Source organism: Pinus tabuliformis, chromosome 1_1 (assembly GCF_031772625.1).
Source record: "Pinus tabuliformis cultivar Carrire ecotype Pingquan chromosome 1_1, CPIR1, whole genome shotgun sequence".
Lineage (NCBI taxonomy): Eukaryota > Viridiplantae > Streptophyta > Pinopsida > Pinales > Pinaceae > Pinus > Pinus tabuliformis.
The window spans coordinates 8,501,718-8,516,112 of record NC_142297.1 but is presented as its reverse complement, the minus strand read 5'-3'; the positions used below and the strand labels follow the sequence as shown (position 1 = coordinate 8,516,112).

General features: G+C 39.1%; 1 protein-coding gene across 1 annotated transcript; it reads left to right on the top strand.

Moving 5' to 3' along the window:
- The first annotated feature begins 12,418 nt into the window (after positions 1–12,418).
- LOC149211347 (F-box/kelch-repeat protein At5g15710-like) lies at positions 12,419–13,753 on the top strand. Its single transcript, XM_089393145.1, has one exon. The coding sequence runs from the start codon at positions 12,419–12,421 to the stop codon at positions 13,751–13,753; it is 1,335 nt and encodes a 444-aa protein (XP_089249271.1).
- Positions 13,754–14,395: the final 642 nt, after the last annotated feature.

Genomic DNA, 14,395 nt, shown 5'->3' with positions numbered 1-14,395 from the left:
CAGAGAAATTTATTGTTCCTCCATTTGCAATCATCACTTGACACTCTGGTGCTGGATATAGGAAGCAATTCAATTCTTTTGCTACCCTACAATGAATAAAATTGTGGGTGCTTCCTGAATCAATCAACACTATTACATTTTTCTTCTTGATTTGTCCTTCTATCTTGATTGTTTGAGGAGTGGTAATTCCCACCAATGCATTACAAGATATGGTCGGATTTATTTGTTCTTCATCTAGGCTTTGTTCCTGGAGTATATCTTCTTCTTTTGACCTTTCTTGCTCCTTTTCTTCTTCCTCTTCACAATCTATGTAGAATAATTTCTTCTCAGCACACTTACGACCTTTAGTGTATTTACTATCACAACTGTAACAAAGCCCTTTTGCTCTTTTTTCTTCCAATTGTTGTGGTTTCAACCTTATAGGTTGTGGAAGACTAGGGGCAACCACACTTCCGTCTTTATAGTTGTGAGTGGTATGCTTCCTGGTTGCCATAATTTTGCTTTCCATTTTTCTTGCTAACCTGAATGCCTTCTCTAATGAATCAGGTTCCCAAAGGCAAACATCATTTTGGATATTATCCTTTAAAGACCATATGAACACATCAATCCTATGCTCCTTTGGAATATCTTTTACCCTTATGTTCAATTTTTGGAACTCCTCAATGTGCTCCATTACTGAACCCTTTTGTTTGAGACTTATCAATTGGCTAAAAAAAGTGTTGCTTTTTGTATCTTCATAATGTGCTATCAATTCTTCCGTAAAAATTGACCAAGTGATAAATTTTTTACGAGACCAAAGCCATTGATACCATACAAACTGATTTGGTTCCAAATATACAGTTTGCATACGTACCTTTTGTGTGTTTTGCACATTATTGAGATCAAAGAAATGCTCCATCTGTAATATCCATGTGGCAGGATCCTTGCCATCAAACTTCCTCATATACATTTTTGGAATATGGTGAGTCTTCGATCCAACATTAGCATCTATGGAATCATGATTAACATTTCTTTTATTCTCATCATGAGTTTCTTTTAATACCTTTTCATCCTTAGTGCCCATTTCTTGTAGCAACTTATTCATATTTATCTTCAATTCGTCCATGTCTGTCTTCAAATCTGTCTTCATATCTGCCATGTCTCTCTTCAAATCTGTGTTCGAATCATCCATCTTAGCTTCCATGCCCTTTATCTTAGATTCCATGCCATTTATCTTAGATTCCACGCCATTTATCTTAGCTTCTGTTAGCTTTTGTGAGCATGACATTTGTTGCACTTGTTCTTGTAATTTTGATATATCATGTAGCGTTTCTTCCTCTTCTTCATGAGTCATGCTAGAGCTTTCAGGTTCCTTACTAGGTGTTTTCTTTTCTTTCCTCGGGGCATCAGTTACCGATAATAATGCTTTACTATGCCCTTTGAATTTCGTTAAACCAAGCTTACACAAAAATTTAAAAAAAATACACACCTTTTTTGACTTTATAGAAGCTTGATATTGAATCTGATGTATCTCTGTAATTTCAGATCATCCAATTCTGAAATTGTGACCTGTAGTAAGCTTCTGCGTCCTATTTCCAATGCCACAAGTCTGACCCAAATTGGATTCTCCACGGAAGAGTTATGTGAAATCTTCCACAGTGACTTGCTTTTAGACTAGTTCAGTAGAGCGAACTTGTACGATGTTCCACGAGTCACTGTTTCAACCTTTGAATCTAAAAAACACATAAAAGAAACTACAGTCCACCCTCTTTCTGTACCTTCTTACGAAATTTCAATCCGATCCCCAGAGAGAAAGTTATGATGATTTTCCCCAGGTCACCTGTTTTGAATGTAATTCAGGAGTCTGCAAAAAGACCAACTTCCTCAAATCATATCTCTGCAAATATCACGCGAAAAGCTCTGAACTTTGGACCCAAGGTTCAGTGCGATTTCTTCTCAAATGGGTTTTTTTGCGACTTCTGAAACATCACAGAAAAACGTTATAGTGAAAATGCCACGATGACCTGTTTGGAGCAGTGAAACCCTAGAATCCAAAGCTCTGATACCAAATGTTATGAAACCAGCTCAAGAAAAGATAGAAAAGATAGATCAACGCCTTAGAATTCAGCCTCTTCGAGGGGAAACCTCCTTTAATTACATAAATGAACAATTCTTTGATGATACAAATGACAAAACCTCCTTTCTATATAGGAGTCTAAGGAGTCACAATATAATCCAGCCGACCTAACAATAATAATATAAAGCCACAAAAATAACAATAGAGGGATTCTATGGGGCACAGAAATAACAACATGGGGGTAATAGGGGCACAACAATATAAATAAGGGGTATAACTACAATAGTAATGGGGTAATCACTAGTATTATAGGGACCCAACATGCCCCTCTCCTTCAAAAAGGTGTTGTCCTCAACGCTTGAGTAGTTTTGGATACTTCTGCATAAAATTCTCATCCTCCCATGTGGAATCTTCAGCGGATAAGTTCTTCCACTTGATAAGATACTCTGAAATTGATCAATTTCGTAGCTGTCGAGTTCTTGTTTCTGTGACTGCTTCCGGTTCCAATATAATTTTTCCTTGCTTATCAAGTTCTGGCAATATTGTTTGAATTGGGAGCTTGTCGCCTAGAACCTTCTTTAAACATGAAACATGGAAAATTGGGTGCAATCGAGAAGTTGCATGAAGCTCCAATTTGTATGCCATAGTACCAATCTTTTGCAACACCTTGTACGGACCATAATACTTTGGTGATAATTTATTATCCTTCCTATCTTGCTTTAGGGACATTTGCTTATATGGTTGTAGCCGTAGGAATACCCAATCACCTACATCAAAACTTCCTTCACTATGATGTTGATCTGCCTGTTGTTTCATTCTATTTTGTGCCAGCACGAGGTTATCCTTTAAGAGTTGGAGGACTTGTTGTTGATGTTCTGTGTGCTGTTCCACTGCCTGAACCTTAGAATTTTCTCTTAAATAAGATGTGATGGATGGTGGTTGATACCCATAAAGTGCCATAAATGGGGTCATTTTTGTTGTTGTATGGAAGGAAGTGTTATACCACCATTCAGCCAGAGGCAACCATTTGACCCATTGTGTCTATTTATCAGATACAAAGAAACGAAGATATCCTTCCAAACATTTGTTTACTATCTCAGTTTGCCCATCCGATTGAGGATGATAAGATGAGCTATGAGCTAACTGAATACCAAGACAAGAAAATAATTCTGTCCAAAAATTCCCAGTGAAAATGGGATCTCTGTCACTTACAATAATCTTTGGGTTTCCATGTAGATTTTGAATTGTTTCCATAAATGCAGTAGAAACTGTACTAGCTTTAAATGGATGTGATAATGCACAAAAATGTGCATACTTGGTAAGCCTGTCAACTACCACCATGATGACACTCTTTCCCTCAAACTTGGGTAAACCTATGATAAAATCCATTGAAGCCTCCTCCCAACGTTGGCTTGGAATGGATAAAGGTTGTTATAGACCCAGTGTCTTAATTGTTTCAACTTTATTTTTTTGGCAACCCAAACATTCCGCCACAAGCTTTTGAATATCTGATTTAAGGCCATCCCAAAAAAATTCCTTCTTAACCCTGTGGTAAGTTTTTAAAAATCCCGAGTGCCCTCCTAAGGGAGAAGTGTGCAATTCCATAAGAATATTTTGTTTTAGCTGGGAATTCTTACAGAGGTATAAGCGATCTTTGTACCATAATGAATCATTTTTCCAGCTAAATGTATCATACGTACTAGAATCTTGTTGTAGCTTTCGAATAATTGCCCACACTTCTTCATCATTCTTCCATTTTTCCTATATACCATGGAGATTCACCCATTTATTATACATATAAATTTAGGGGGGGTTCTTAAAATTTTCCTTGGAGCTTGCCCTCCAGAAGCGGACAAAACTGAGCCAGCAGCTATTTTCGCGAAGCTGGGAGCCATATTTGCCCGTAGAACCTAGCTGCAGAGAAATAAGGCAGAAGATTAGATCGAGATCTAGCCGCAGAAAATTAGATCTAGAACCCAACTGCAGAGAATAAGGCAGAAGATTAGATCTAGATATAGATCTAGCCACCTGAAATTACATGCAATTTGAAAGATCGTATTGCCGCTTGAAATTACATGCAATTTGAAAGATCGTATTGTTGCTGAAAGATGTATGTGTAGATTGCAGAGAGGCCATAGATCGTATCACCAAAATATTACCATATAACTTGTAGGTCAATGTCCAAATCGCAGAGATATAAATAATTAGAGGCCGCAGATCGTATCACCAGATTGATATCCAGATCGTATCGCAGATTGTATCGCCAGGCTGCAGGGTAAATGGAGCTTGGCGATGGAATTAATCTCAGGAGGAAGAATCCCCGCAGCTTTTGCAACCCTCAATGGAAGGTCTGCAGCTTTTGTAACCCTCCATAGGAGGTCGCACGCGTGGAGATTCAATGTCTACTGCTATAAATAGATCCAATCGGATTTCCGATGAGATGATTTCAGAGCGAATTCATCAATATAATGCCAGTCAATTCAACTGATCATATCTGCCTCCATGAAATTGGACTGTGTGAATCCTCGTCAATTCAGTGGATCAAACCTAATTTAAATCCCAACAAACCCAGATCCGCAGATCGTATTACCAGACTGCAGGTTAAATGGAGCTAATTTAAAAACCCTAATATATGTATCGTCGTTGAAAGATGTATGTCTAGATCGCCAGTTAAATGGAGCTTTCGCAACCCTCGACCGAAGGTCTACAACTTTTGTAACCCCCAGAACGACAGATCTTCTGCAGAGTTTATAATATTATATTATATTTTCCTTAATATCATTTTCAATTTTTAAAAATTAGAGAAAGACCAACAAAAAATACTCACCAATTCTTTTGATTTATTTATAATATTATAAGTTTCTATGTAAATTCTACGTACTTCTATTCATAAACGGAAGCTCTCTAATTTTTAGTGTTGTAGATCTATACAAGTGTGAGTAAGGATAAGAAGTGCATATAACAAATTACAATGGACAACAACAAATTCAATTTCAGAAACAATTACATACAGACAACAGTAGAGCCTTTGCAATGAGAGAATATATTGGACAAAAGATTGATTAAGAAGACCAAGGGAAATGAATACTACAAGTATTTGGTGAAGTGGAACGACCATTGAGTAGTAAATGGAACTTGGATGACTCACAATGCAATAGTTGATGCAACTTGGAGGACACCCACATTATTACAGAAAAGTGGAAAAACTTGGAAACCTGCTTTTTTTCATTCCTTAATTGTGTGTACACACACACACACACTAAAACACACACATATCTATGTGTGTGTGCGTGTGTTGATATGGACTTGGATCACGCCCTAGGATTTGTTTTAATCCTTGTAACCAAAGGCAGTGATAATTGGACTATTCTTTTATGGATACATGAGTTGGAGGCATGTAGGAGTGATAGCTAATAGAGCTGAGAGCGGAGTAAACAAGTGGGCCACAAAAAACTTAGTATTTTGAGTTTCAATTAGAGTTTATCACTTGAAAAGCATTGGTGTAACACAACTAGAGTTTCATCAAAAGAACCATCAATAGACAGTGTGAGGGTGATGTGTCATGGGAGTTTGTCCTCTGGGTGAGTGAAAAAGGAGCACACCAAGCAATTCATCGGGGTGATGATAAAAGGAAGATGTGGTAGTGAACCAATATAGAGAGGTCATGGTTACATAGAAGCTAGTTATATGTAATGAGTTGAGTGAAGTGGGGCCACAACACCACTAACTCCTCCCGAAGGTAAAGGACTTACTCACACTTTTAAAAAGGGTTGGGGACAATAGTTGACGAAGGGCATGGAAATAATTTGATAGGAATAATTCTCATTCCTTAAAGTGTGCCTCTTGGAGGATCTCCTTTCCACACAGCTTTCAATGGGATAGGGTGAAATCTCAACATAGATAAAAGGGTTGTGCACCAAAGTATTGCTCGAGGTGGCATCTAGAAGCTCACAAATAAAGAGAGAGGGGACACAGGTCTCATAGTGGTGTAGCATTGCGAGAAGAAGGAGAAAATAGTATAAGTGGCTAGGGCTAATCATGCGGTTCAGGCTAGTGTGAATTATACATATACGCAAAGGTCTCACTCTGATTCGGATTTAAATAGGAACGCAATAAAATATAGGTATAACCATAAAGACAGATATGCAGCGGAATAATACTTCGTTTCATTAATGGGAAATATTGAAATATGCTTACAAATAGAAATAGAAATAACCCAGCTAGGGCGATGGTAGCTTATCTCTGAGAAGCAATGTGTCGGCTACATGCCTCTGAACTGTTCTGAACTGTGTTTACAATGAGGCTCGAAGGCCTATTTATTATAGAGAAACAATAGAAAACCCTTCAAATTCCAAAACCTAACCATAGAAGATGAAACGCCAAATTGTGGGCCCCGTTTTGGGGTGAGTTGGACAGCCAACTTCTCGGGGTTGCGAATTGGTCGTATTATCTCCGTTTGACGTGCATGATAGCCCGTTGGAAATATCTCTCCGAGGACTACGACGGAAAACACGATTTTTATCAAAAAAATCGCTGACGGTAGATTTCCCAAAAAACGTCGTTTAGGGCCTCAAAATGGCTCCAAAAGTTTAGGACCCGAAAAATAGCTAAAAATAGTAAACTACGCTATAAATAAGGAAACTGAAAAGCTGAAAGAGACAGTTGTGGGGGTCCAAGTGGGATAGGTGGGTGGCCACCAAAATCGACTTGGATCATTCCTCCCCCCTTAGGAAGCAATGGTCCCCATTGCGTTGAGTTCCTCCTTGAGATGAGGAAGCTTCTGCTGAGCTGGGTCTCTGGTGAGCTGTTCTGCAATCTCTGATGTGTCCAGAAATGGTGGGAAGCATGGTCGGCGATGGTCCACATTGAACAATTGGTGCAAGCGAAGGAATGGAGGAATGTTGTGCTTCAAAGCATTGTTGCCCACAGCCTTGTTACTGGTGTAAGGACCATGTCGAAGTGGTCTGAGTTTCTGATGGGTTCTGGTAAGGCGTTCTCTCTGCAGATGTAACCAAACTTTGTCGCCCACCTGAAACTTGTGTGGTACCCCTTTGGGTAAGGAGAAGTTGTTCCTGTGTTCTGTCATGACTGTATCCCTATGTTGCTGCTGCTGCGTGGAGGAACCCTTTGCGGGGGTCATGGATGTAGCAACGATCTTCCCCTTACTTCGGGAGTGAACCAGATAGAAAATAAATTTCCTAGTCTGTGAGATGAGCTTGTTGCCTTTCTTAGCAGTGATCAAACAGGTGGCGGTAGGTGGAGCTACCTCTGGTATCCTGTATAATGAATTATCCAAAGAAATAATGACAATGCGAGGCCTTGACTCATACACAACATGTCGCCTCCACAAGTATGGTTGGCCTAATAGTACATCTCAAACATCCAGAGGTGTAACATCACACAATACCTCATCTGTGAAGGGCTTGATGCTGTAGGGAAGGCGGCACTGCTAGCAAACTTTGAGATCTCGTCCTTCGTGAAGCCACCCAATACTGTACGGTTGTGGGTGTGGCGTAGTTGGTAGGCCCAACCGCTTCACGACCTCTGCTGAAATGAGGTTTTTTTGGCTGCCACTGTCGACAATGAATTGCAGCGCCGAACCCTTCACCCACATCTGTGAGTGGAAAAGACGTTCCCCCTCCTCTGGCTCTTCGGGCTCATTCTTTTGGATCTTGGCAGTGGCAACAGTGGCACTAGGATCCACATCAATGATTTGCTTCCCTTTGCTGTCCCCTTTGTCGGGTTCTGGCTTAGAGTCGGAACATGCATCTGATTCAGAAGCCTTCAACTCGCCCACCAGCGACTGCTTGGTCCGACACTCACTTGTGTTATGAGTGGGACTCTTGTGGAACTCACACCACTTTCCTGTGTCCTTCTCCGGCTTCGTGGTGTTGTTCTTTTCTTGCAGCTTCGAGGGGTTGTCTTGGGTCACCCCACCTTGTCTTTGTGTATTGGGCTTCGGATTTGCAGATCCAAAGTCTTGCTTCTTCTGTTTGAACTTTTGCTCGATTTTTACAGCGTATCGGTATGCTGTGGCGAGTGAGGAGATGTTCAAGAACTCCATCTCTTCCTGGATGTATCTATGTAGGCAGCCGTGGTATTTGAGTACGAAATGCAACTCAGAATCTTTGATACCCAACTATGTGCGAAGGGTATGAAAAATATTTGTGAACTCTGGCACATCTTGGTCTCGTCCTTTCCGCAGTGTGGTCCATTTGATGTATTTGTCCTCATAGCTTTTGACAGGGTAGTACTGCTCCTTGATGGCATCCCAGAAGTCATTCCAAGTGGGGGCGGCTCAAAACAGTAAGCCTGTACTTTCATCCTTCTGCTCGCAGTATGTTTCCCACCAGTCCATGACGTGGGGGGTTGCTTTGAGAAGAGCGAAAACAATATTTTCCCGACATGAAAATTCATGAACAGAAAAATACCCATCTAGCAGATTTAACCATTTATCTACGTCATCTACGTCTATTTGACCCTCGAAGATGGGGATTTCAAAATTAACTTGTACCTTAAACAGTGTGGTGTTTCCAGAGTAACTGTTGGAAGCCGATGCGTCACCTCTGGGTAGCCGCTGAAGGATCTGCGCAAAGCTATCCAACATTGTGTTCCTTTGCCGCTCGAGGGCTTCTTCGAGCAAGATTCTGATAGGATCTCTCGGCCCCACGTCTTTCTTCTCATCCGCCATGGGAGGTCATCGAGATTTGCGAGGCTGGTCTTGCAAAGGTTCGACCAATTCAAACCCTAACTCTTTATATCCCGACCTCGTTGGGGACATGCAAAGAAAAATAGAGAAAAAGCAGACCGCTCTGATACCACTGATCCAGATTTAAATAGGAACGCAATAAAAAAGAGATAACCATAAAGACAGATATGCAGCAGAAATAATACTTCATTTCATTAATGGGAAATACTGAAATATGCTTACAAATAGAAATAGAAATAACCCAGCGAGGGCGATGGTAGCTTATCTCTGAGAAGAGATGTGTCGGCTACATGCCTCTGAACTGTTCCGAACTGTGTTTACAATGAGGCTTGAAGGCCTATTTATTATTGAGAAACAATAGAAAACCCTTCACATTCCAAAACCTAACCCTGGAAGATGAAACGCCAAATTGTGGGCCCCGTTTTGGGGTGAGTTGGACAGCCAACTTCCTGGGGTCGCGAATTGGTCGTATTATCTCCTTTGACACACATGATAGCCTGTTGGAAAGATCTCTCCGAGGACTACGACGGAAAAGACGATTTTTATCAGAAAAATCGTTGGCGATAGATTTCCAAAAAAACGTCGTTTAGGGCCTCAAAACGGCTCCAGAAGTTTAGGACCCAAAAAATTGCTAAAAATAGTAAATTGTGCTATAATTAAGGAAACTGAAAAACTAAAAGAGATAGTTGTGGGGGTCCAAGTGGGATAGGTGGGTGGCCACCAACATCAACCTGAATCACACTCACTAGTAGAAAAGAAGGCTTGGACTTGGGCTTTCATCTAAAGGTAAGCCATTCTCTTTTAATTATAATTCAAAGCTTGGTTGCAGTAGTTTTGGTTTAAGTGTTGAGGTTTATAATAATTTTTATAAAAGTTTATAGCCTGCATTACAGAATAATCTTTCCAACAATATATCCTATGCTCCCATTTGAGCTAGGTAATTGGAGTCAAAATTCCTTCAAAGATAGGGTATCCAAATGTAGGCTACTTGTATTTTCGTTAGATCTTAACAAAATATTTCATATATCTATATTCTTATGGAATTACAGGGAGTTCCATATACACTTCGAAATGTCTTAGAGTTTTTTGTTCGACTATATGATCTCCTCTTTCAGTGGGACAACCTTTGACATAAAAAACAACCATTTTCAATAGATTGGAACCATTTTATTAGATTGGAACCATTTTAAATTTGTTTTTTTTGTTCTTTAATGTTCAACCATAATGAACCTTTTATATTATAAAATGAATTCACTATAAACATAATCTTTATTAACATATATATGTCCAAAAATATAGTCATATTTTTTAATCTAAATAATAATAAAAAAACATAATAGAAACAAGCCTTAATATAAAATAATAAGTACTTACTTTCCACAAATGAAAAAGTGTGCCACAAAATTATTGATTTCTTTATAATATTATATTATATCTTCCTTAATATCATTTTCAATTTTTAAAAATTAGAGAAAGACCAACAAAATGTACTCACCAATTCATTTCATTTATTTATAATATTATAATTTTCTATGTAAAGTTTAGGTACTTCTATTCATAAATGGCAGATCTATACAAGTGTGAGTAAGGATAAGAAGTGCATACAACATATGACAATGGACAAAAACAAAATCAATTTCAGAAACAATTACTTACAGAATACAGTAGAGCCTTTGCAACAAGAGAATATATTGGACAAAAGATTGATTAAGAAGACCAAGGGAAATGAATACTACAAGTATTTGGTGAAGTGGAAGGACCATCAAGTATTTGATGGAACTTGGATGACTCACCATCCAATAGATGACGCAACTTGGATTACTCCCACATTATTACAAAAAAGTGGAAAAAATCGTGAAGACCTCATGGGCATGAGCCCATGAATTTGGATGAATGCCACATTATTACATAAAAGTGGTAGAACTCTTGAAGACCTCATGGGTAGAAGCCCATGAAGACCTCGTGGGAAGGAACCCATGAATTCTTTGTTACTTGGGAGTATGATGAAGAGGAATTCATAAAATTTGATTGATTGAGAGGTCAAAATATTTTACGAGAGTTGGTTCCTTAATGGTCGGTTTGTTAGAATACAGTTGGTTTGGATTGCCATGTAATTCATTTAAATTAGATAACTGTTGGGATTTGGTTCATTTTCCCTAAATTGGTCCATTCGATCATGTTTCTATGGATTTAGAGCGAGTTGTAGTGAAGTATTTATTTAATTATTGATTTAGTAAAAACAGTGAGTGATTCTTCTAAAAAAAACTTGGAAACCAATTTTTTTTTATTCCTTAATTGTGCACACACAGACACACTAAAACACACACATATCTATTTGTGTGTGCGTGTGTTGATATGGACTTGGATCAAGCCCTAGGATTTGTTTCAATCCTCGTAACCAAAGGCAGTGATAATTGGACTATTCTTTTATCATTGCATGAGTTGGAGGCATGTAGGAGTGATAGCTAATAGAGCTCAGAGCGGAGTAAAGAAGTGGGCCACAAAAAACTTAGTCTTTTGAGTTTCAATTAGAGTCTATCACTTGAAAAGAATTGGTGTAACACAAATAGAGTCTCGTCAAAAGAACCATCAAGAGATAGCATGAGGGTGATGTGTCGTGGGAGTTCATCCTTGGGGTGAGTGAAAAAGGAGCGCACCAAGCAATTCGTCGGGGTGATGAGAAGAAGGAAGATGTGGCAATGCACCAATATAGAGAAGGCCAAGGTTACATGGAAGCTAGTTATATGGAACGAGTTGAGTGAAGCGGGACCACAACACCACTAACTCCTCCCGAAGGTAAAGGACTTACTCACACTTTTAAAAAGTGTTGGGGACAATAGTTGACGAAGGGCATGGAAATCATTTGATAGGAATAATTTTCATTCCTTGAAGTGTGCCTCTTGGAGGATGTCCTTTGCACACAACTTTCAATGGGATACGGTGAAGTGTCTACACGGATAAAAGGGTTGTGCACCAAAGTATTGCTCGAGGTGGCATGCAGAAGCTCACAAGTAAAGAGAGAGGTAACAAAGTGTCATGGTGTGGAACCATTTCTTGGCATTCCTCTAATGGAAAAAAGAATGTGAGAGGACCTCTAGATTGCACGATCAGATTGAGATTCTTCAACTTAATTGCAAAATGGTTATGCCCCAAAAGTCTCTAGAGACATATTGGTCCCACATTTATGAAATAATTATAAGAATAGTGAAATAATGACAACTATTTCTTTAAAGGTACTAATTATACCTAATAGAATATACTAATAAATAATAAATTCATTGATAATTAATTAATAAATAATAAAAATAGTAATAAACATCGTATTATTATTATTATTTATTAATAATGTTTTATAAGAATATGAATAAAGTTCCATTTTTCAAAATTATAAAAAACCGCGTGAAAACTCCTCACCAATTTTTTTCATTTATTTATAATATTATATTTTTCTATATTAAGTTTGCGTACTTTCTATTCATAATAAAACCTCTGAACCGACGTCCCATATTTTCTTTCAATGAGGCTCAATCTTCATACCTGTGATATATATATATATTCATTCGTTTGAGTCACATTTCATACTCGTATGTGTCTTTCTACTCTGTATGTGTCATTCGACTCTGTATTTGTACTTGTCCTCTTGAGTTATAAATATGGAAATGGAAAAGGCGACTTCATGGTGGAACGAATTGCCATTTGACTTTCAAGCGGAGATATGTGCGCGTATGCCGGTGGAATCCGTATTTAGTTATCGCATGATTTGCAAGCAATGGAATGACTTACTTTCTTCAAACTACTTCCTAACCAGGTGGGGTGAGGCATCTCTCAACAACGGCAATCAGAGTCGGCTGCTTGTGTGCGATTTCAGTATGAAAACCCCCTGTATGGCTTTCTGTTTCAACACAAGGACCTGGATTAACTCCTGTCTTGACCTTTCATTCCTTCAGGACGGGGAGGACGGGGACTGGCGTTTAACTCATTTCAAAGAATCCGTGGGAGGTCTTATCTTGGTGGGAGGTCGTATCTTGGTTGGAAGTGGGATAGAATACTCTAGCAGACTCATCAATCCTTATACACGAACGTTCTTTGAAATTCCGGAACCAGAGGGAAGTAGCTACTCAGATTGCATTGTCGTGGATGAGAAAGATAATGACACTACATACAAAGTTGTAGCTGTTGTTACCAGCAACAACAGCTTCTTGGATGAAAATAGACCAGAGATGGTGGAAATTTACGAACCGTCCCAAAAAAGATGGAAAATAGCGGGATACCTGCCGGAGAATGTAAGGCTGAAAGCATTCGCTAAGCTTTTCTACTGCAACGGAACATTCTACACACAGTGTTTTGTGAAAGATGCGGGGCGACATGTTTATGGTATCGGGTGTTTCACCATTCCCTTAGAGGAAGGAAGCGGTTCTGCTCTAACGCCCAACCCCATTCCCATGCATTTTGCACCATTCCCTCGGAAATTGAGGAAGGGCATTCGACGTTGGCGGATGATCACTTGCCTTTCCCGTCTCCTTGTCATCTCTGCCAACAACGTTTCCGTTCGACAAGCTGGTGGACAAAGGAAGCGCAAGCACGTGGATGTGATTAGTGTGTGGGAATTTAAGTTTAAGAGTGAGGAGGACCACCCAGTGGCTCTGTCCAACTCTCCAGCGTGGGAATGGGTGAAGATTGCACAGATGCCGTCTTCCCTTCGGGAGGAATGGATGGCAATGAAAGACTATTATGATTCAGATTGGGATTATTGGGATTGCAGAGGAGTTGGAGATCACATTTGTTTCTCACATTCACTCTTTGGGAATACTGGACGATCCATAGAAGTAGATGATGTTATTGCTTACAATTTAATTGATAACACATGGAGCTGGCTTCCCAGATGTCCATTAAGTCATCGCTGCTGCGTTGGATGTAAGCACTATTACGGACGTCAGTATTACGGAGCTATAGACGTTGAACCAAACTTACTTATCAAAGTCCAATGAATTTACAACAAAATGTCTTTACATATTTAGAATTTTGATGTTTAAAATTTGTCTTATGAATTTAATGATGAACAGTTCTTTTTCAAAATAAAATAAATAAATATTATATTTAAAATAATTAATAAAACTAAATTATATAGGGAAAATCAAATCCTTTTCATTAATTTGTTTTATGAAATGGGCATAAAACAAAACTCCATGTATGGCTTTCTGTTTCTACACAAGGACCTGGATTAACTCCTGTCTTGACCTTTCATTCCTTAAGGACGGAGACTTATCTTGGTCGGAAATAATACGGGAAGAAACTCTCGCAGACTCTGCAATCCTTATACACTAAAGTTCGTTGAAATTCCGGCCCCACACGTAAGATACCCCTCAGATTGCGTTGTTGTGGACCGGAAAGATAGTGACACTACATACAAAGTTGCAACTGTTGGGATGCGCTGGTTGGATGATGAAAATAGATTTGTGGGAAATCAACAGTTGGTGGAAATTTACGAACCGTCCGAAAAAAGATGGAAAATAGTGGGAAACCTTCCAGATAATTTAAGCTGGGAAAATCTCAGTGAGCTTGTTTACTGCAACTGAAAATTCTACACATACTGTGGGTGGAGAGAGGCAACCGGTTCCGTTCGAGGGGGC

Coding starts and splice junctions, on each gene's coding strand:
- LOC149211347 (XM_089393145.1), top strand. CDS start 12,419: ATGGAAATGGAAAAGGCGACTTCATGGTGGAACGAATTGCCATTTGAC.